Raw genomic sequence first — 22,839 nt, 5'->3', positions numbered from 1 at the left:
ATCCAGGCCTGGGGTCTCTGGCTTCCACTGTCTTATCAGACCTCTTAACTCCCCTCAGCCAGCAACCCCCCCCCCATCCCCCTTTTGCCCCAGAGTAGCTCCTCTTCTGGGTACGGGAATACTCTAGCCCTCATTACAGCTCGAGCAAAAGAGCTGCAGGACGCTATCAGATCCCACAGATCAAGATTCCTTGGCGCGCAGATATTTACTGAATCGTCTCGCTCTTAAGGGTCACAAAGGGGCTAAAAAAACATGTGCCCCGGCAGCGCTCACCATTAGCAACAGGATAGGGCTCTCAGCTGAGATAAAGTTATGATAATTATTGGCTGCTCATTTTTTTTTTTTGGTCTTCCCCCCCTTAGAAGCACTGCAGCCAAAGGTTTTCCTTAAAAGATAAGTTTCTCCAAACCTTGACGGAACGTAGAATAGCTCATCTCTCTTTTTCCTTTTTTACACCCTGCATCGAAATGGAGCGGGGTTGACACGAGTGAGGAACAGCTGTTCTCCTTGTTGGAAGTAGTAAATCAGTCCAAACCTCACTCAGCAAAACCAATCCCCATGGCAAAGTATCGTAAGAGCAGCCAGGGTCTGTAAGAGATCAGTGTGAACCTCCCGGCCAAGGCTCTGCATGTCGCGTCACACACACACACACACACACACACACACACACACACACACACACACACACACACACATACACATAAGCGCACATACACATAAACGCACATACACACAAGCATGCTCACTGCTTTTATTTATTTATCTATTTATTTTTTAAGACAACTTCTTTTCTCTTTTGGCTTCTCAGAATCTGCATTCATAGCTAAAGTCTTTGTGTTTGACGGCAGGCCGCGACCCTGATGCTGCCGCTGTGTGAGGGCTCTCATTTCTCTCTATACACACCAGTATCTCATTGATTGTCACCCTAATGGCTCAAGAGTGAGTCTCTCTCCTCAACAGTTTATTTTTTCCCCTTGTTGATTGTGTAAGTGTCTAACAGAGAGGGTTAGCTGTAATAGTGATCACTAAAAGTAATGGACGCATATAAGCAAATAAGCCCCCTAATGGAAGCTGAGGCATCCTAAATATCCCTCAATTCATAATCCCAAGTTTATTTGTAATCCAGAGTCATGTAGAGGTTGTTGGGAGATGGAGATCTTGCAAAACACAAAGAGGCCTCAGTGTGGACCTCGCACAACTAAGGGCGTTGTTGTCATGCTAAGCGCGTTGTTCAGCAGATTAGCTTCAGTGTGTGCTAGCTCCCGAAGTCCGCTTCACCCCAGGCAGCCTACCTTAAATCAACCTCTGCGTAACCTCACAGCGCTAAACCAATTCGCCTCGTTAGCAAGTCACAATGTTCTACCCGAGCATCAGATTTAATTACGGTTCCAAAGCACAGACGCAAGTCATCTCCGATATATGGCAGCTTTATCTTCACCTGCCTCCGGTTTTGATGAGCTAATGCTAGATGTAGGGGCTGATTGTTTTCTAGGTTACTGAAGGGAGCGTGCCTGTGTTAGTGGGATAAGGAAACCCCAGTCTCAAGATGCATCTGCTTCCCTTCTTTAAAACATGTGATGATGAACATCATTATTGACACAGTATGGATCTTCTGAACATTTGAACAAACAGACAAATTTGTGTGAAGTGTGTGAATCAGTTGATAGAGGTGTTTTTTTAAACCGGTGTCAGGACCGGTGATGGCTCACCCATCAGTGCACACTCACCGTAATAGAGGGTTACAGCACAACCCCTGTTTATTGTATTTTGCACTGATCAACCTTATTTCAATACACATAAATAATATATAAAGAACTGTATTTTTTATCTAGACTTTTCTATATATTTTATTTTAAAGAAAATGTATTTAAAAAAACATATTAAAAAAAAAAATACATTTTTACATTTATCCTGCTCTAGTGTAAACCTGTTTTTATCCCGCATTATATTCTCCACGTAGGATCTCGGTGATCGGGTGGATTCAATAATGTCCAGGCACACTTGGACGCAATGCCAGCCAATTCCACACCCCTGTGTCTTCAAATTAGAATAATCCCTCATGCACGTTTGGGAACCAGAAAAAAAAAATCCAGCCAGAATAGACCCAAAAGAGGACTGAGAGAGGGACTTTTTTTTGTGAAGGGGGAGTTTGGGGGAAGCAGGGGCTTGCAGGGTGTGTGGGGCGCCCGCCCGCCCCCCTAATGAAGCCTGCTGCAGAGCTGGCCTCGCGGGCTTTTTTTGTGTGGCCCCCTCCGCGAGTGAGCGTGCAGGCAGGCAGGCAGGCATGCTGGGGGGCAGGCCTGCTTCTTGTGTGAAAAGGGATAGAGGGGTGGTTGGTTGGTTGGTGGTGGTGGTGGTGGTGGGGGGTGGTTGTGGGGGGTTTGGGGGTTGTGAGGCTCTAAAGCCACGAAGGGCCGAGTCCGGCGAGGCTGTATGGGTGCGTTGGCAGGGGGAAGAGCGGGGCCCGATGAATAGGGTCTTTCAGTGCCTCAGACGGGCCTGAAAGGCAGGACACAAAGAAGCCGGGGCAACGGCTTAGAGTCGCACAGCTGAGCCACTGGAGGACTGGGTGCCCTCGGCTGATTTAAATACTGCCCCCCCCCCCCCCCCCCCCATGTCGTCTTTTCTTTGTCTTTCCTTCGTAAAGTTGAGTCGCCATTAGAGATAAACATTTGCCTCTTTTGTGCCCTCTAAGATATAGGTGCCTCTGCAATATTTCTTGGTGTAGTTCAAACCGTGTTTGAATTTTTTATAATTTTTTTATAGATTGTTTGTGGTCATGCGCATTTAAAAAAAATATCAATATTTAACAGAAAGAAGGAAGGCTGTGTAGAGTGCGTTAAGACTGTGCCTGCTGGGCTTGTTGTTGGTGCTCGGTCAAGAAGGTCTCCATTGACTCTCGGGCCTCAACATTTTTATTCATATTAGCAGTGGCTTAGTAAACGCTCTTGTTAAACATGCATTAGCTGCGTCTTTCAGGAAATGCAGCGCGCTCTATCTGTCCCCCATCTCATTTGCTCTTTCACTGTCTCTCTCTTTCTCTCTGGGTGGCTAATCAGAGTGGTGATGGTTGTCAGACAGATGAAGTAACTCATTTGCTGTTATTCCCCTCCCCCCCCCCCCCCTTTCCTCAGTTCCTTTAGCTAATACAGAGGTGTTGGCCAATAAATGCGATTAAATGACATAAGACTTTGACCTCAAATAAGTCGCTGGATTGGTGATATATTTGTTCAGCGCTTGCGACGCTCTATCTTTCTCTCTCTCTCTCTCTCTCTTTCTCTCTCTTTCTCTCTCTCTCACACCAGATCCTGAGCAATTAAAAGGCCAACCAATGTTTGAAACCCCTCCACTGGAGCTAATGGTTCGTTTCAAGCCAATCCAGACACACTCAGCCTGATAACGTCCTGATATTTTTCTTTTTTTTTCCTTCCCTAAACACCATTCAGAGCTTTGTTTACTCCCTGGAGTGAGGGGTCAGAGGTCAGGGTTCAGGGCCAGTGGGCTGAGTGGGATCCCTAAAGCTTGTCGTTAACTGAGGTGGAAGGGGGAGGGTGTTGCTCACTCACTCTATTAATTCATTGCATGGAAGTGGGGTATGACAGGTTCCAAATCTCTGTGAAATGGCATGAAAAAGTTATTTTCCCCTTTCAGTTATACGAACATATAATGTTATTTTTGGAAGTATGTGTCTGCGTGGAGAGCAGGCAAGAGGCTAAGCTTTTGTCGTCTCTGTGTGCTGAATTGCCTGAGTCAAACGCCTGCCATTATATCATAGCATCAGCATAGGCTGTCATTTAAAAGTCTTATCTGCTTTGGATTTATGGTGAAACGTGTCATTCTTTTTGACATTGGGAACTTACGACCTCCACTCTGGGGCATGATGAAAATGTGGCCCCGGGTTCTTTTTTCTTTTTTTCTTTTTTTTTTCGTCAATGTGAACTTCCAGCCTTGACAGAGTAGCTCGGAGTCACTTAACGTGGTATTGTCTCTTAAAGCACCACGAGGGTGTTTGCCAGAACCCCACCCTCTCAGTTCTACTTTTTCTTTCCCTCTCTCTCTCTCTCTCTCTCTCTTTCTCTCTCTCTCTCCCTCCCTCTCTCTCTCTCTCTCTCTCTCTGTCTCTCTCTTTCTCACTCACTCCAGTCTGCCACCCCCCCGTTAAAAAAAAACTGTACCCCCCACCCACTCTCTTCCCCCTCCCAGATGTCCTGAAGTCAAGTTTATTATGCCGTTTCACGCAGCCTCAAAATTGCAGCTGCATGCGGAGCAATCTGGATCGTATTAGCTCAGGCGCTGTGATTTATAAATTGTTTCTCAGACCATAAATCCCTCCTGTAATTGTGCACCAAGCTTCTCTCTCCCTCCCCCCCCCTTCTTCTACTTCAGCACACACACTCATTCTCTTTCTCTCTCTCTCTCTCTCTCTCTCACTTTCTGACACATACGCGGTGCCTGGGCCATCTGTAATTGTTTGCAGGCGAGAGCAGTTAAGAGTTGGAAAGAGTGTGTTGTTGATGGGTGGAGGGAGAGATTTGGGTATTAGTGTGGAATTTACTGACTTGAAGGTATGGTGGTTTTCTTTCTGTGGCTTTCGTAGTGATTAAAAAAAAAAAAAAAGAAAGAAAGAAACCGGGTTGAGCTCTGATAGCGTTTTTTTAAGGAGTCTTTGCTCTAGCTGTGCTTTTATCCGATCTAGTCGATCGGGACTCCTGTTGCAGAAGTAAAATACTGCCCTCAGAATTCCTCCACGATCTAAGCCCTGATTGATAAGGGGCCTTCCGTGGGGGGTGGGGTTTAGTCTCCAGGAATACTCTCCAGTGTTTTTGGATCAGGTCTGAAGCCTCCTCATCGCGATCACCTTAAAATTCTTCTTTACTCGCGGATGAGGTAATGGGCCATCGCCGGGCGGTTTTATAGGCCAGTCAGGCTGCTGTCCAGGTGAGGTAATACCCATGCTAGTTTACGATGCATGAGTAACAGTGACGCCCTCGTTATCCTCACTCAGTCGGCCCCCAACAAAGACATGCTGGAATTATGCAGTTTGCATGGATTCAATGTCTACACTAGTCTAGTCACTAGTCACTAAATAAGCAGTTGCTATTTTAAAAATCTTTAGTACAAGTGAAGTGTAATGTAATGCCTATATAAGAGTATGTTAGACTAAACATCCAATTATGTTTAGTTTTCTCCCCCACTGAAGACAGGTTTGGTCTGGATTTTGCATAGTGTTGATGGTACTCCCACATTTATTGCACATAGGCCTAATGATGTAATAAGTAATGGAACCCTTTGGCCAACCACTAGTACATCACTTTCTCCACGCTGAAAGTGCAGTGTAAGTGGTTGTGTCATCTCAAATAAACTTCCCAATGTGATCTCTGGTGGTCTTCCATATGGGTGAGAAGTACATTACATAGGCATACCTGTAAACGGTAGTGGCAGCCATCTTGAACCTGGACTCACTGTTCTTCCATCAGATTACTCTGTACCTGCATGCATTTACAGACTTAGGTGTACATAAAACAGTAATCAGTAATTTGACAGAAATAATTCCAATTTATAATGATGTATGGTGTGTAATCTAGGAAGTTCCATATGAAAATGTTGATAAACAAATTGTATCAACCAAGGGTTTATGTCCCTTTTGACGATACTATGAACAGTTAATGAAATAAGTCCTTAATACAGGCCTACTTTCTCTCTGCCGTTCACAATGGCAGAAATCTAAAGCGCTGGGGAGAAAATGACACCACTCCTGCTCCACCCCCCTAGGGTGGTCTAACCTATCAGTTTTTATTAGGGGAAGCCCTGTCCAGGTCAACACAAGCAAATAAATGAATGAAACCCAGCACTTCCTGTCCAACTGGGAAAACATTAGCTTCATAACTCGACCAGAGGCACTCCTCCAATTCGTTCCTGACCTCCTCTCCTTTCCTCTCTATATTTCAATCTGTCTCTGTCTCTGTCTTACTATCTCCCTCTCACTCTATCTCTGTCTGTCTTTGTCTTTCTCTCTCTCTCTCTCACTCTATCTCACTCTATCTCTCTCTCTCGATGTGTGAAAAGCATCGCACACATAGCGGGCTTCCACTGCAGAGTGGCCCTAATGCATCTTTATGGGAGGCTGAAGATGCTCTATTGTTTTGCTCTCGGCCTGCTTCTCAGTGAACCTGAAAGCGAGAGATGACCTCCTGACCTCCAGCTCGTCCTGCTCAGTCTGCTCCCTAAAGACCCTTTCTCCAAAAAGAGGTGGGGTTTGGGGGGGGGTTGTGTGCAGCACCACAGCGCTACAGTTGGTTTAAGTGCTGAGGGGAAATAGTTTGTTCTCTCTCTCTCTCTTTTCTCTCTCTCTCTTTTCTCTCTCTCTCTTCTTTATTTCTTTCTTTCTTTCTCTCTTTTTCCCTTCTACTTTTGTTTGTGTGTGTGTGTGTGTGCGTTTTAGTGCAGTCCTTTTGAGAAAGACTTGAGTGACATTCAGTGAGTGTGTATGTGTGTAAGCAACACTGAAAGCGCTAGAGGAATTCAGGACTGCGCATGTGAGGAGATTTTTCTGGGAGCGTGTGGGTGGCTGGCGTGTCCTTGACTCAGTCTGCCTCGCGCTGAACAAGTCATCAAGTTTGTTCTATTGAAGCCCTGATTGACACCAAACCTGTGGAGCTGTTTTTCTTTTTCCTATTTCTCTTCTTCTTTTCTTTTCTTTGGCGTGTTGTTCGGTCACTTGAATGTCACACCTAAAATGGTCGACGCAAACCTGTTGAACTTTTGTTGGTGTGTGTGTCTCTGTGTGTGCATCTGTGTGTGTGTGTATGTGTGCGCAGCTTTTGCATGTATGCGCGTTTACATGTATAAACATGTGAGTGTTTTGCTGCCCTTTAAGTCTCTGAGACATCCATGTTTGAATGTGTTTTCATGCCGACGAGTGTGTGTGTGTGTGTGTGTGTGTGTGTGTGTGTGTGTGTGTGTGTGTGTGTGTGTTAGTGTTTACTGTGTGTGGGTCATAGAATGCTCATAGAATGTACACCTTCCCTGTGTTGTACGGGATAAAAGTATCTGCAAAATACACGTGTAAGTGTCCTTGGATAATTCAGGAGCCGTGTGTGTGGGTGAGAGTGAACTAGTTGAGCGATGTCAAGTAGTAAAATTGACAGGAGGCGGGCGATGGCCAGAGGCAAGAGTGCTCTCTCTCTCTCTCTCTCTCTCTCTCTCTCTCTCTCTCTCTCTCTCTCTCTCTCTCTCTCGTATTCTGCGTGAGCTACTAGCGCTCACACACAGGAGGCATCTGTGGGCAGCTGTACTGGGGGAGGGGCAGTTGGAGCTCCAGGAGCATGGGGAGTTTTGGGGGGGTTGGGGTCTGAGTGAGGGTCTCCGGGAGGGAGAATGGGGAAATTAGTGTGTGTGTGTGTGTGTGTGTGTGTGTGTGAGCTCATCTGCTCCCATCCTCACATGCACACACAGACAGAGTAGTACAGTGGGTGGAAGTTTGTGTGTGAGTTTTTGAGTGTGTGAGCATACTTAAGTGTGTGTGCGTGATTGACGCAGCATTGGAACCTGTGTGTGTGTGTGCACGCACACATTCATTGGAGGAGTGGAGAGGAGCAGGAGGTGGGGTAGCGGGGTGGGCTCTGTCAGTGGGGGCTGCAGAGTGAACACAATCAGCCCTCTGTTTTCTTAAGACTTGTGGTATGTGCAAGCAGAAACAAATGTGTTTAATTTAGCCCTTTTTTCCTCTTCCTTTTTACCCCTGTACCCACCCACAGCTCTCTTCTTCCACCCCTCTCTCACTCACCCCCCCCCTCTCTCTCCTTCTCTCTCTTTTTTGTCTCTTTCCCTCTTCCTCTCTCTCTCTTTCTCTCCTTTCCTCTTTGCCTTGAAAAAGATGCCTCCTGCCCTTCTGCCTCTGTCAGCTGCTTTGTAGAGAGGTCTAAAAAGGCAGAGGAGAAAAAAAGCGGTGTGTGTGTGCCCTTGCTCAGAAAAGGCTCCTATTGAAAAGCTGGCAGCCACTCAGTACTTCGAGATCAAATTTACTCAGAGGCAAATATTTATTTTCTCTTTTTTCAGGGAAAGGGGGGAAAGGTTTATTTTTTATGTTGGTGCCCAAGTTTACAAGTGATTACTATGCTGAGGTATGTAGTAGGGGGGCAATGCTGGCTGCCTTTTCGACGGGGGTAACCTCATAACCAGTTGAGCCCAGTCAAATCACACATCACATTTTAAGGGTGCCTACTGTGGCCACATATGGTTAGACTGTGCTTGCCATAAATAAGGGGTTCAGTTGTTTTCCAGTTTGAGCACTTTTGCCTGGGATGAGAATCTTGACTCCTGCTTTTCTTTAGTTAAATGTGTGTGCAAGTGAGTCTACCGTTGATACTTGTGTGTGTGTGTGTGTGTGTGTGTGTGTGTGTAACAGAGACTTGGGCTGTATGTGGGGAGAAGTGTGTGGTATGGGTTAATGTGAAAGCATTAAATCTGAGCTGAACGGCTCGCGGCCAGAGAGGCCAGTTTGACATGTAACCAGACACCACAGGCGATGGGGGGAAAAAACTGAAAATGTAAAACTGGAAAAAAAAATGTTTTTAATGGACTCAAACCACGTGGCCACCTTCACCTCACTCCATGTGAAAAGCGAGTCATCACTTTCTCATGTTTTTATTATTTTTTAAATGATTTTACATTCTATTTGACCCCTAGTCTGTCTACTCTTCTACCATAGTTGGGTTAATCCATAGATAGACTGATAGATTGATTGACTGGCATAAATGACATAAAATACAAACTATAAACTTTATATACTATGTACTACTATACTACTAGATACAATAAATAGAATAACTGGGCAAATACAATGAAGAATGTGCATTGCTACTCTGAGGATAAGCTTCCTCTCCCGGCATAGAGGTAGAGTCATTATATTTGCCATTGCAGTGGGCAGGAATAACGTCCTGTAGCAGTTATTATTACAGCATTGAAGGAGCCTCCAACTGAAAACACTCTGCTGTCTGACCATTTAAGTCGTCCAGTACGTTGAGCAGTTTGTGCAACATCCCTCTCTCAACAACCAGCTACAGAGGCTCCGGAACATTCCCTAGCACAGAGCTAGCCTTCTTTATGAGCTTGTTCAGTTTCTTAGGGGTCACTGGCCCTGATGCTGCTATCCCAACAGATGGCAGCAAAGAAAATTGAACATGATACAACAGCCTGGTAAAGGCAACATCTTGCTGCCCATATTGGCGGACCTAAGCTTCCTCAATAAGTAGGGTCTTCTCTGTCCCTTCCTGTAGACAGTCATTGTACATTTGCACTGTTGTCAAGGAGACCACCCAGATAAACCTCTTCTCTCAGGATAGTCCTGGTCCTCCCAAAATCCATAACCATCTCCTTCATCTAGGCCACATTTAAGAGGAGGTGGTTGCTCCCACTCCATGCCATATAGTGGTCCACCAGTTCCCTGTACTGAGTCCGCTGTCCACCACTGGCACCCCACAACTGCAAAGTAATCTAAAAATGTCTGCAGATGACGGGACTCAGAGTTGTATTGGAAGTCTGATGTATACAGGGAGAGAGGGAGAGGTGAGAGGACAGTCCCCTGCGATGCTCCTGTGCTGCTAACTCAGTCACACACACCCCTCAATCACACAAACTGTGCTCTCTCTCTCTGTCAGGTAGTCAATAAACCAGGAGGTTTGGAGGTGTCTACCTGTATTTTTTTTTAGAGCTTCTGTTGGGCAGTTAAGGCTGGATTGTGTAAAAGGTACTACAAAGAACATGATCCTCACAGTGCGGCCAGCTTTGTCCAGGTGAGAGTGGGCAGGTAGATGATTGCATCCTCAACTCCATCCGCGGGCCGGTAGGTAAACAGCAGTGGGTTCCGAAAAGGTAGCCATTTAAGGGCTGAGTTGAGCCTAAACCAGTCAGCTGATGGTCCTGTACTGAACATGTTTAAAAACACTTTCCACTGATTATAGACACGTTTTTAGAAGGCATATTGTAGTTTTATTGATGCCACTTAAAATATATCAAGGAGAAAAGCCGAGATTTGGACCATTGTACATCAACTGCTTGCAGCAAGCCTGTAAAGATCCATTCATCTCCATACTAATGCTGGCTGATATCAAATTCAATCAATTTTCAGTGAATGTGATTGACTTTATTGTACTGAAACACTGCTTCTTTACGGAGGAAACGTAGTCAAGGCGTCACTTATAAAATCAGCCGAGTTTTTAGTGAACACAGCATAAAGAGATGAACTCCCTATTGGCTTGCGTTAAATTGGCGTCTATTGATGAAAATATGAATTGTTTGGACTGCCGTGCTCTTTCGGCTGAAAGAAACGGAAAGGAATTGGGAACCAAAGGAAAGCATCAGCGTGCGGCACTCGAGTCGTATGTGTGTGCCTTTGGGGAATAAAGCAAGCTCAAGGTCACCTGTGATATGAAAGCTGCATAGAGAGAAGAGAGCCTTCTCTTAAAGAAGTTAGCAATTCTGTGTGAACAATATGGACTACTCGACTAAATGTCTTGGCACTGATGTTAGGCTGAGCCTGTGATTGCGATCGTTTCATAGTTAAAGTTCATTGCATTGCTCACTAGTATTTCAAGGGCCCGTATTGACAAAGCATTTGACCAACAAGAGTACTCCTAAGATGTACTGAAGGCTTCTCATTAAATGTTTTCTCTGAAAACCTATTGAAAATGTTAAGACCAACTTTTACTAAGGAAAAGCGAGAACTCCTAAGAGCAAGACCTTGTTACCATGGCTTATGTAGCAAATTGCTTTCAATGAGTGGTTAATGGCTGATGAGTGACAGATCAGTGTCAGTGAGTAGGCATGCAGTTCATCCAACAATCAATAGATAAATAAATGAATATGACCAGCTACAAATGAAACTGTAATGGAATATGCTACCCACAGACAGCCTTTCTTTGCACCTTTTTCAAAACGTATGATAAAAGTTAGGTAGACAGGAGCTAGTTTGCACTCCAACACATTGAAACATTGAATGTTAGAAACTGCCGCTTCCAACTTGTTTGGGAGTTGAGGAAAGCGAACAAATGCTTTGCGAATACAGGCCCTGTTGAGTTAATGGTCTCCCTGTTTTTTGAGTTTATTATCTCCTTTTCTTATTCTTAAAGGACTTGGAGTGTGGGTCTGTGTGTAAGTGTTTGTCTCACTGATTGTGAGGTTTTTGGCTACACTGAGGGGGTTTTAGTGTCTCTGCGAGCTTGTTGCCTTCTGACTGTGCTTTGCTGGGAAAGGTCTCCAATTCATGTCTACACATCTGCTAAAGTGGACCCTAACAGTCGTGGTGAAATTAATGTTCCATGCTGGAGCTGGACTATTTGTTGCTGTAAGTGTGCATCTATTTCGTGGAGGGTCTTGAAACCCTCTCAGTTCTCCTCTGTAGCTAAATCACACAATCCTACTTTTTTTTTTTTTCCTTATTTCGTTTTCCCTGTTTTTTCTCCCGCTCTCCCTCAATCTCTCTCTGCCTCACAGTCCCTCTTTACGCTAATAGTTCTTTTGTGTACAAGAGCATGTTAAGAGGCCTATGCTGCTTGGCCTTAATAGGCCGTGTTGGCATAGAAACGGTTGCACTCTGGAAGAGGTGACCTTTGACCGTTTTTTTTTTCTTCTGTCAGGCCCTGAATGAGCAAGCAAGACGGCCGAGCAACACACAATGGAGGCCTGGGGAGCGGAGGGAGTAGCCCTGTCAGAGTCTCTTAACTTCACTTCCCCCCGAACACCAAGGGACACTCGGAAATCTGGTGTCTATTAGCTGTATGCTAGCCTGGGTTAGCCCAGGAGTCGAGACGGGCTGCGTTTAACCCCCCCCCCCCCCCATGTCAAACGTGGTGGGTGGGACCACAGGTCTGTCGAGAGGTTGTTGTTTTAAAGGCAGGGGGCATTTTTCACTAAGCTTACGAAGGCAAACAGTTTGGCGATCGGGTGACATAACCTGTTGCGTTGTGCTATTGAAAACGACCCGTCGTTTAGGATGAGTAACTTGTGTTTCCTCGAGACTGCATTGCTCCTTGACACAGAACAAGACAGTTGGATTGTTCAATAGATGGGTCATGGGGTTGTGTCCAGAATTGTATCATGATGCTCTTTTGACCAAAAATGTCTTTTGGCACACACTGAAGAATCAACAGCATGAAAATGTGCTTCTGTTTTCGCTGTTGACACCTGTGTGTCGAGTTCACATGGAAAAGAGATACAACCCTCCCTCGCTTATGACATATTTTGTAAGGAGGTGAAATGTTTGTTTTAGAAACCTGGTATTTTTATATTTCGACAAACATATACATCATCTGCTCGAAGAGACGATTGTATCCACAACTACTCTTGGGGGGGATCTCTGCTTCCCATCATAGAGGAGCCTTTTCCTATGCCTGGGTACTAAAGGCAAAGAAAACCTAATTTGGGTTTTAGTCAAGCATTGGTGTAAACAGTTTGACCATCCAAAACAAACATACCTGCGTCTTGACTAGGCATGCTAAGGTGTGACTGCTTTGACTGCTGGGAGCATAGCTGGATTAGCCTGTGATTGCTAAAAGAGAGACATGACACAGAGTGGTGTGCAGCTTGCAGCAGAACTGGTTTGCCATTTTCTTTCATACTCTAGACTCAATGCATTGCATGATTCTGTAGCCTATGGCTGTTTTACAGGAATGCAGTCCCCTGACTCAGTAAAAACACAGATTGCCTTTCCCCTGCCAATTCAAATCAAATTAGCACTTTGGGGTAGTCTGTCGTTTGCTTAAGAATTGTGTCCTTTAATTGTCTTAATTGCCCCACAATACACACAAACAATGGCACCCAATTCAAACTAGGTGGAGACTTTCTCATTCCCCCATTGTGTGCTGGCTGTCGAACGGCCTATGTCTGTGTGTGTCTTGCATAGATCAACACGAGGTGCCAATGGCTCGCATAAGCAGGTGATTTACTCGAACAAAGGCTAGGGCATGTAGAGGCTGACTGACGGGTCCATTATCTGAGGCTACTCTTTAAGGGGGGGGGGGGTCATTAGCACCTAAACCTGCTGCAAGCAGTGTGGCCCTTTTCTATTTCACAAAGCCTGGTGGGGGTGGGGTAAGAAAACAAAGAGGAGGGATAGGGTACATGCTTTCAGGGGTGATTGACATTATCTCCTGGGTTGTGTGTGTGTGTGTGTGTGTGTGTGTGGGTGTTCTCCTATAGGTCTAGGTGTTAACCTGTTTTATGGATTTCGTTACTTTTGTGCGACTAGTGAAATTATATTGCATTCTGTAGCTTGAACTGATGCCTGCTCATCACTCGTATTCTGTAGCTGTTTTCTGACACCGACCTTATATATATATATTTTTCGGAGAGCTGCACATCATTACTGTCATTTTCATAATGTCAAAACTCAGCTCACTGTGCCATGGGACTCTTATCCAAATGAAAGTATGTCATTTCAAAGTTTTCTTTTTTTCCTCGAAGAGAGTAAAAAAGTTATTTTTTTTACTTTTTAGATACTTTTTTTGAGAGAGAGGAGGGGGGAGTGTATTTTCGGTCCTCCTCGTTGGCAGCGACACCGCTCGGCTGCCAACAACAAATGTGCTCACATCTGCCTGTCTCCGATGCCACTCTTCTGCCTGGCACACACAAACACGCGCACGCCGACTCCTACGACAAAGACACTCATGCCCCAGACGCGCGCTAGCGCTCTCGCTCTCTTTCTCTCCCGCTCTCTCTCTGTCTCTCTCCATCTCCATCTCCATCTCCATGAAAGCAGCCCCAGTGAAACAATTAGACCCAAAACACTGGCAGGGAACAGGCCCCAGAGCATATGCCGTATTCTCTCTGTTCGACAAACCAAAGGAGGCCTGGACTCAGATTGGAATAACTCTGGGTTGGGGGAGACGCTGCCACCTTTTGTGGCATCTGCGCCCCCCTCATTAGGCAAACCGCTTCCACTGATGTCTCATTCGGGGGTGCTGGTGGCGCGGGGAGTTGGAAGACAATAAGAGGGGTGTAAAATGGATCACAAAGATTTATTTATTTATTTATTTATTTTTGAGGGGATGAGTTTGTCCTCGGCAGCCTAGTTTATAACTTGGGAGAGATAATGTAGGCTGCTACGAATAGGCAAGAAAAGGCTAAATGAAGTGTGAAATTGTAGCATTCGATGTGAGTGTGTAGCATTCGGTGTAAGCCTTTTTGCCCGCTGTGGTTCACGGTTCATAGACTCTGTGCATTAACATATATGTGTACCGTCAGAGAAATCAGTAGTCAGTAGATAAAATCATCCATGTCCACTGACAACCCAAATGACCTGACCCTTGCCTTAACCCGTGAGAGCGTATGTGCTGTGCTCTCTTCTGTTAAATTTGTTTACATGGCTCAACTTCCAGAAGGCCAGCAGGCATATCTAAGTGATGACAAGCTACCTGTCCAACAGGCACACATGCTAATAGATAACGGAAACTACCATTCGATGCACATTTTATGATCTAGTGTTTGCAGAGAAATTGCACAATGTAATGGATTGAGAAATGTAAACAGTTGCAGATCCTTATAATTATCTAAAAAGATAAACAGTTTTTAAAATGGGCAAATACAACAGGACAATAGCGTTTGAGTTTTGTGTACTGTATCTGTAGTTATCGCCCCGAGGTAGTAATTGTTGGCAATATGGTACGGATCACATTGTAGAGCTCTGAAAGGGAAATATAGTCTCCTCACCGTGGGTCCAGAGCTATGCCAGCTCTCTTGGAGTTCCTTTCAAAATAAAGTTAAGGGCACCTGCAATACATTACAGGAGCGCCCGGAGTGTACTGTAAAACATAATTGCCGAATTGGGTTTGTGTGCGTGGGTGTGTGTTTCCAATCTCCCGTCAGTGTAAACACCTTAAAAAACATGGGCGCTGTTGTGAAAGCTCCTTTAGCTCGGAGCGTCTCAGATGGCTTCAACCGCCGCACTACCCCATGGGAATGAGTCTCCCTGTCCAGGGGATTGCCGGTTGGCTCGGGTCGGCATGTTGGACCAGCCCAAAGACAGACAGACAGACAGGCAGACAGACAGGAGAGTCATTCTGACCACAAAGCTAGTTCGTCTGTCTTCATGTTCTGGAGACCTCTCAAATTGTAAGGGGACTGAAGCCCAGCTGGGGCTGGTGTGATAATAGAAGTTGAACGAACGAAAAAAAAATTATGATTCTAAAAGGGGCTATTTACTGAAACAAATTAAACCTCAAATCTTAACCTGGAGGTTCAGGAATAAGTGGAAAACAAACGGCGCTTGCCTGTGTTTCCCTGAAGGGTCATTGAGCAACAACCGTGGTAACTGTGGAGACACAGTCTGCAAAATGGTACTCTCTCTCTCATTTAATGATGGTAGTTGTTCAACAGCACTTTTGGGAAAAGCACCTCCTGTTTGACAGAATGTGAGTTTCCGTGCTTCGAGACGATGTCCAGGCATGCACACACTCATGTGGGGTGCCAGATATACAGACAGTTGCAGTGGTTATAAGTGTTTAGGTAGGAATTGTCCAGCACCTTTTTTTCCCTTTTTTTTCCTGAAAGCCGGACATCGAATGTAGCCACAGTCTCCAGACGGAGTTTGTCAACAACTTAAACATGTGGTGATGGGCAGCAGCCAGTATGTTTTGTCAGTGCTTTCAGCAATCAGTTCAACATGTATCTTGCATCATAGCCCACGCTCTGTCACAGGGTCGGCTCAGCACAATGCTGAGAGAGAGAAAGAGAGTGTAAAAAAAGAGAGAGAGAGAGAGAAAGGGACAGTTGACTGTCTATAATGTGTGCGATACGGGGGCGGGACAGGCAAGGAGAATGGTGTGATGATATCTGGATGTCTTTAAAATGGATATCTGCCGAGCAGAATGGCAATTAGAAGGAGAAGTCGGTGTTGAAGTGCCCCCGGGCATGTTCTGAGTCCTGCCAGGAGTGTGTTGCGTGTACGTGCGTGTGTGTGTGTGTGTGTCTGTGTGTGTCTGTGTGTGTCTGTGTGTGTCAGTTTGTGTGTTTGTTGAGGGGGGTGGGGGTTGAGGCAGAAGGGGTGGAAGGGGTGGAAGAGAGAGAGGGGGAGACCTGGAAGCTGCACAGTGCCCGTGGAGGTACTCAGTGATTGACACAGATTAGGCAGGCAGAGATGGGGATTGTTTTGCGATACGTGTGTGTGTGTGTGTGTGTGTGTGTCTTCTTTCTTCTTTTTTTGCCCCTCCCCCCCTTGCCACTCCTTTTTGCCGTTCGCTGCCATAGAAGACAGCCTTCATTAGGGCGATCACCAGAGTGGCCCCAGCTCTCAGCCGAGCCCCATGGGCCTGTAGGACAGCACTACTGCCCAGCACCATTCCAGTCCTCTCCGCTCCTCTCTCCTCTCCGCTCCTCTGCTGACGGTTGCGGAGCTGGCGGAGGCCCCATCAGTCAGGAGGACCCTGTGATTTAGCGCTCAGCCGCAGGGGGAGAGAGAGGATGGGGGGAGTGGTGGAGTGGGAAGAGAGTTGATGTCAATCCCAAGCATTTCCTGTCTTTAGGCTGGGGAAGGCTCGCTTCTGCAACACCCCCCCTCCCCCCATACACACACACACACACACACACACACACACACACACACACATACCTCCCTTCACCCCAAACCTCCACCTCCTCCTATCCCCTCCTTGGCCCTTCCGCACTCTCCTATAGAGGTCCGGTGGCCCCCCAACTGCTAGGAAACAATACCCTAACCCCACTCCCACACAGCCCATTCCTGAAAGTATAACCCCCCCGTTCACTGTCTTACATAGCCTTCTTTCTCTCCCTCTCTCTTTCCCCTTTCTCTCTTTCACTTATTCCTTTTTTCTCCATTCTTTCTCCGAATTCACTCTCTCCTCTTTGCTTTTCCTCTCCCTCTCTTGTCCATTTTTAACCTGTGGCCTTCCAAACTTCCTTCCCGCGAGCCAAGTTGTAGTAGTGTGCAGCGGACAGAGTGACCTTCCAGTGTGGAAGCCTGTCATCCTCAGGATATGCTGTTGTGTGTGTTTGTGGGGGACAGTAGGGTATTCGTCTAAACGACATTTAACAGCTTTTGATTCAGTTTGACTTTTTTTCCCTTTTCAATGGATATCTTAAAACTACAGTGTATAAATATCTGTCTGTAAATATCGCAAATAGAGATTATGTTATGATTTGGCCGCAATCCGTCTGGGAGGTAATAATGTGGTTACGTGTTATTTATCCAGGGCGTGGGGAGCATGTCCTACACACATGAACTATGGCCTCGATGGAGCCATATGCTGGGTTTTCCTGGAAGCATGAATCGGCCAAGGTGGCAGCGAACGCGAGCGCTTAACTTTATAGGACTTACAATTAGGCTGTTTTTCCAAATGAAATAAGAGCTCTCCTGTGATTTGAGGCATGTGAATGAGCTGGACGGCTGGGAGATTGGACTGGGCCTCTGAGAGTTTACCACTGGGGTTGTGCATTTTTTGAAGCTGGAGCATTTGGTTTTTGTGGGGTTATGTTTTTTGTGTGTGTGTGAGTGGTGTGTTTGTCATTTTTTTTATTGGGGGTGGGAGTGGGAGGGTAGGGGGTGTCAGCTTGTTTGTAGACTGTGGATGTGGGGGTTCAGGAAATGAATTCCGAATCGGACCGACCGCCAGGCTACACGAGAGATTGCTGTAGTGTTCTATAATGAGAGCCAGTTCCGCAGGTGGACCAAATTAGTCACCGACATGAACGAGCGAGAGAGAGACAGTGGAACTCAGTCTTTGCCTGAGCTCGGGCACACCCACCCACCCACCCAGCCAGCCAGTCAGCCACCCAACCGGCCAGTCAGCCACCCAACCGTTCTTTGCCTCAGTGGCGTTGGTGCCCAACCCCCCTGCCCAGCCCCCCTCCCCCCATGCTTTCCCAGTGCTGTCGGTATGAGTAGCTTAGTTTTTAGTCTCCGTGAAGGGCGTGATCTCCATATCCGTCCACTCAGCGAAAAACTACAGCACCATGCCCAACATAAACCTGCCTGGAAATGTGGCTGTGCCTGAGACCAGGGGGGCTCCACTCTTTGGAGCAGAAAAGGAAGCCATTTGGTACGTTTTGAAATCCTGGGGTAAAAGGCCCATAGTGCGTCTGAAAATCTCCCGTATCCGGTGGTTAAACATGATGGACAAACCAGATGGCAAGAGTCCTGAACACTGCTGCCTCTCCACGCCTCAGCCATGTGCTATCCTATACGTTCATATTGAGTGGAGTTTCAGACTGGTTTAGACTAGTGCCGAACTTAGAGGAGCAGGGAGTGAATACCGTCATGGACAGCATACCCAAGGTTACCTTGCAAGTCTGATGCATGGATCAAGTTAAGCCAAGTCGTCAGGAAGCAACTGCTTGTTTTACAGGTAGTACAGGTGACGTGACTCGGATTTGCAGGAAGGGATGGACTTGTAAAAAACAGAAACACACACACACACACACACACACACACACACACACACACATACACTCATTGCTACACAGTCTTGGCCATCCCCATTTTTCCTGCTGGATAAGACTTCCTTTCAGCTGTTTGCCCCCATTAGCCCTTGTCCTCCTTATATACACTCTCACGAATGTATGTTTTCTGTCACACTCTTTTTCACACACACACACACACACACACACACACACACACACACACACACACACACCTGCTATTGCTCCACTGGTATACATTCTCTGTCTCCTTCTCACTTATATACTTGCTATCTCACGCTCATTTTGTTTCTGTCTCGCTCGCTTACAGACACGCACATGCGCTCACTTACGCACTCTCTCTCTTTCACTCACACACACACACACACACACACACACACACACACACACACACCACTTAGCCCTCCCCACCTCTCAGTGGATGGGCGCCCACAGCTGGACTCTTCTAGAAACACATTCCCCGACAAACCCCTGATTTCACACTTCTGTTACTCCTCTTATTCCATCCCCAAATGCATCATTTACACACACACACACACACACACACTCACACACAGGTGCTTGTCATAATTATAAGTCTCATCTGGTGCTCGTGCTGATATTTATGAAGTTTTGCTGGGAATTGTTTTAACCAAATGTTATTCGAGAAACATCGAGTCTCTGTCTGAAATCTGTCTGAATCCTCCATTCACTGTGAAATCCACATGCTGGCCCTGTTTGGTAGACTTATGAAACGGTCTGATTTTCATTGAAAGGGAATTTTCCAGTTTGAAATGTCATGACTCAGACTTGCACATTTGAAGTGTGCACATTTGTTATCTGTGAAAGATCTTACTGCATCTTTCCACAGTCGTACTTCATCTTCACGTGTGTGTTAATATTATATACCACAGCATGTTTCTCTGTCAAGGTTGTCTGAGTTCTGTGTCTAAGTCTCTTTGTTTATTTTTCCTGCAGTACCTGCCAATGAAATGGCCTCTTTTGGACGTCCCTGGAACAGCGTCCCTCAAAGACTCCCGATCACCCACTCCAGGACACCTGGTGAGTACCTATCCCTCAATCCAGCGCAGGACCCCACCAACCCTTGCAGCCAGTGTTCCTCAGTTTACTGAGCCATGCGCTCACCAACACACAGTCTGGTTTGCACGTCTGTCACACATGACATCCTCTTTACATATTACCCAACATAAAGTTGCCACTGATTTTTAAAGCTGTGTTATGTTAAAAAAGTGTTACTGCTTGGGGAAACCATCTGTGAGACACGGGTTAACATTTACAAAAAATGAAATCATGGCGATTACATTCATTAGGACATGTTTGGGTGACCTGTTTGTTGAGTACAAAGTTTGAAAACTCTACAGGTTTCTATTGCCTGTTTTTGCTTAATACACTTGATACACTGACCAAAAAAAAACGTTTTGCCCTTATGTAGTCAGTACCTCTGTGGCCTACCTTAGTGAGGATCCCATAGCGATTTCAATTACAGACTGCGGAGATGAATATGTGAAGCCTTATCACTTTCAGCAAGTGGACAAATCAGATCTCATAAATGACGTGCATTGCCTTTATGTTTACCCTCACCCCTCACCCCCTGACCTGTACACACCAACTGATAAGATTCCTCAGTGGTAATGTTGCGTGTAAGCCTTCTCTCTTTGCACACATTGAAGCCAGCTTGATGAATCAGGTTCTCGCTGGGCTGTCAGACGTGATTGCTTGCGTGTTTTTTTTTTTTTTTTTTAACTCACTGACCTCACAGGATCTGGTGTGTGGAGACTTTTTTTTTTTGTTTGTTTGTTTTAGTTTTTATCCCCCCTACTTCCTCCTTCCGCCTCAGGGTAGTATGTGTTTGCTGATCAGTCCTGATAACACCCCCCACCCCCCCAAGCATGAGGAGACTTGCGGTAAAACCCTGTCTGTAACAGAGGGATGCGTTCGCGTCTGTCTGATCGTTGGTCAGCTGGGGTGAATGGTGTGCGGTAATGCGCTCGGCCCGAGACTTGAATCTGACTGAATCAGCAGCTGACCTCGATGACCCAGCGCCAGACAACAAGGAGGGTGAAAAAGGGACGTCAGTTCCCCTTATTAAGCCCCCCCCCCCCCCCCCCCCCTCCGAAAAGGTTGGCTTGTTGTCTGCAACACTCTGTGAGACATCCTTTCTCTTTTATGGGGAGTTCGTCGCGGCCTCGTAAATGCAATGATGCGCTTGACAAAGTCATCATTGAGCCGCGTCCAGGAAGGCTGATGTCAGTGGCGGTGACTGGGTTTGCCAGGCCAGAGCTGGAGCGGCAGCCAGAGCAGCAGCACCACCACCACCACCGGCGGCGGCGGCGGCGGCAGCAGCAGCGAGGCAAGAAGAGTTGAGTCCAGTAGAGTCCGCGCGCGCGAGTCACTCCCATCTCAATTGGCCGCCAATTAAAGTTATTTTATTACAATAAGTGCTGACCTCCTCCTCACCCCGCCCTGGCCTATGTGGAGCTTTTGTCCTGGGGGACACTGGCCACGCTGTGCTCTGTTCGCCCACTGCCAATGGAGTTTGATTTTATTTACTTAATATATAACATTATAAAATGCATGCACTCACATTATGCGGACCGCAGTAGGGAGAGAGAGAGAGCGAGCGAGAGAGAGTGAGCAAGCGGGAGGGAGGGAGGGAGGGAGGGAGGGAGGGAGGGAGAATAAGCAGCGGGCGTAATGGGAATTGAGTTAGCGTGAGATGAATGGCGGGCATTGAAGAGGGTTGGATGCGGTGAGCCCTTCCTCATTTGGCAAGACTCCATGCTGCTGCCAGCCGTTGCCCGCTCTCTGTGTGTGTGTGTGTGTGTGTGTGTGTGTGTGTGTGTGAGAGTGTGTGTGTGTGAGAGAGTGTGTGTCTGTGTGTGTGTGTACGTGTGTATGTGTCTCTGTGTGTGTTTTTTTCCTTTTGCTTTTTCTTTGCCCCATTTCAAAAAAATTAAAAAATAAAAGGAAGGAGCAGAATCAGACGGAGAGAGCCTCTCTTTATGATAGTGACCAATTGCAACTATTTACTTAACCTTCGTGTCACTGGGAAGGTCGGGTCGCAACAACATCAGACTCACAATGACAAACCTTCTATAGAGGTGAAGAGATACACACACACACACACACACACACACACACACACACACACACACATATATTTACAGAAACCCTGGCCAGGGATGGGCTGTATGGCCTGTGAGGTTTGTTCATGAGCTTTCTCCAGTAGCATGAGTCTTCAGTTGTTTGTTACTCCGCTGCCTTCAACAAATGTTTGTTCATCACAAAGCGCAGCAGAGGGCAAAACAACCCAAGGAGAGGTGCAGTTCAAGAGGAGAGTTTTTTATGAGCTGGGAGATAAGAGGAGTATCTATGGAGTGTCTGTCTCTCTGTTTCGCTCTCTCTCTCAGAGAGCTGCTACACAGAGAGAGAGCAAGAGAGAGAGAAAGAGAGACAGAAAGAGAAAGAGAGAGAGAGTGAGTGAGACAGAGAAAGAAAGAGAGAGAGAGAGAGAGATGTGATACTAAGGGCATGAGCTGGAAAGATAGAGAGAAAGAAAGAGAGAGGGAGAGAAGGGTGCTCCCAGGAGCCTAGAGGCTGTGTTCGCCCCTGTTCTAATGAGAGGAGCAGGATGGGCCAGGGAGCACGGATCCCCGCAGGCCCAATGGCCCCTCTGAGAAGGAGCCGACCAGCGGGACGCGCTGTGGAGGGGGTGAAGGAGGGATGCATGGGAGGGGAGGAGAGAACCAGAGCTCCCCTTATTTAAAACAGGCGTGTTCCGCATTCGGGCCCCGCGATACGGATCACATCAGTGAGATCTCAGCCCATTCAATATTTATGATGACTTGATATGCAGTCATTTTCTCCCTCCCTCCCTCTCCCCCTTCTTTTCCCCCTGTCCTTTAGAATCTGAGAAAAAAAGAGAGATCGAATGTAGGCCTCCCAAATGTTGAGAGAGCACAAACTTGCCAAAAGAAAAAAAAAAAGCAGCTACTTTCACTTTTCCACTCTGACTTTACTACTTCATGAGGACTTTTTTAAAGGCGTCTATGAACTGCTTGCCTCAAGCAGAGTCCAGGTTTAAAAGCCCCCTATGGGGTCCTTCACAAAAAAAAAAAGCTTTGCTTATTATTCAGGCAGGCTTCAGGCAACCCTGCCACACCACTGACATTATCATCCAGCAGATGATCGATTCCATACGGCCGAGCTTCAGGCCCAACCACCAACACCTATACTGGCTGTCATTAAAAAGGCATAACAAGGTGTTATTGTAGGGCAAAGCTGTTCATTATTCATTTTGTTTATGCTTCTTCGTTCACACACACACATACAGTATATACGCACATACATACACACACACACACACACACACACACGCACACACCTGCACACACTATCACACACACACAC

The 22,839-nt window shown here is 46.4% G+C and overlaps 1 protein-coding gene across 4 annotated transcripts in view; it reads left to right on the top strand.

Annotated features, from left to right (window-relative positions):
* Positions 1 to 22,839, top strand: part of LOC308376632 (transcription factor 7-like 1-B) — a 47,749-nt gene that overhangs the window by 10,049 nt on the left and 14,861 nt on the right. For all 4 annotated transcript variants that reach the window (XM_080853040.1, XM_080853039.1, XM_080853038.1 and 1 more), the window contains exon 4: positions 19,387 to 19,470. In XM_080853040.1, coding sequence (XP_080709166.1) covers positions 19,387 to 19,470 — 84 coding nt within the window. The remainder of the gene's footprint in view (positions 1 to 19,386; positions 19,471 to 22,839) is intronic.

The sequence above is a fragment of the Sprattus sprattus genome (assembly GCF_963457725.1).
Source record: "Sprattus sprattus genome assembly, chromosome: 15".
NCBI classification, from domain to species: Eukaryota; Metazoa; Chordata; class Actinopteri; order Clupeiformes; family Clupeidae; genus Sprattus; species Sprattus sprattus.
Note: the sequence above shows the minus strand (reverse complement) of the source record. Positions and strands in the feature narration are given on the sequence as shown.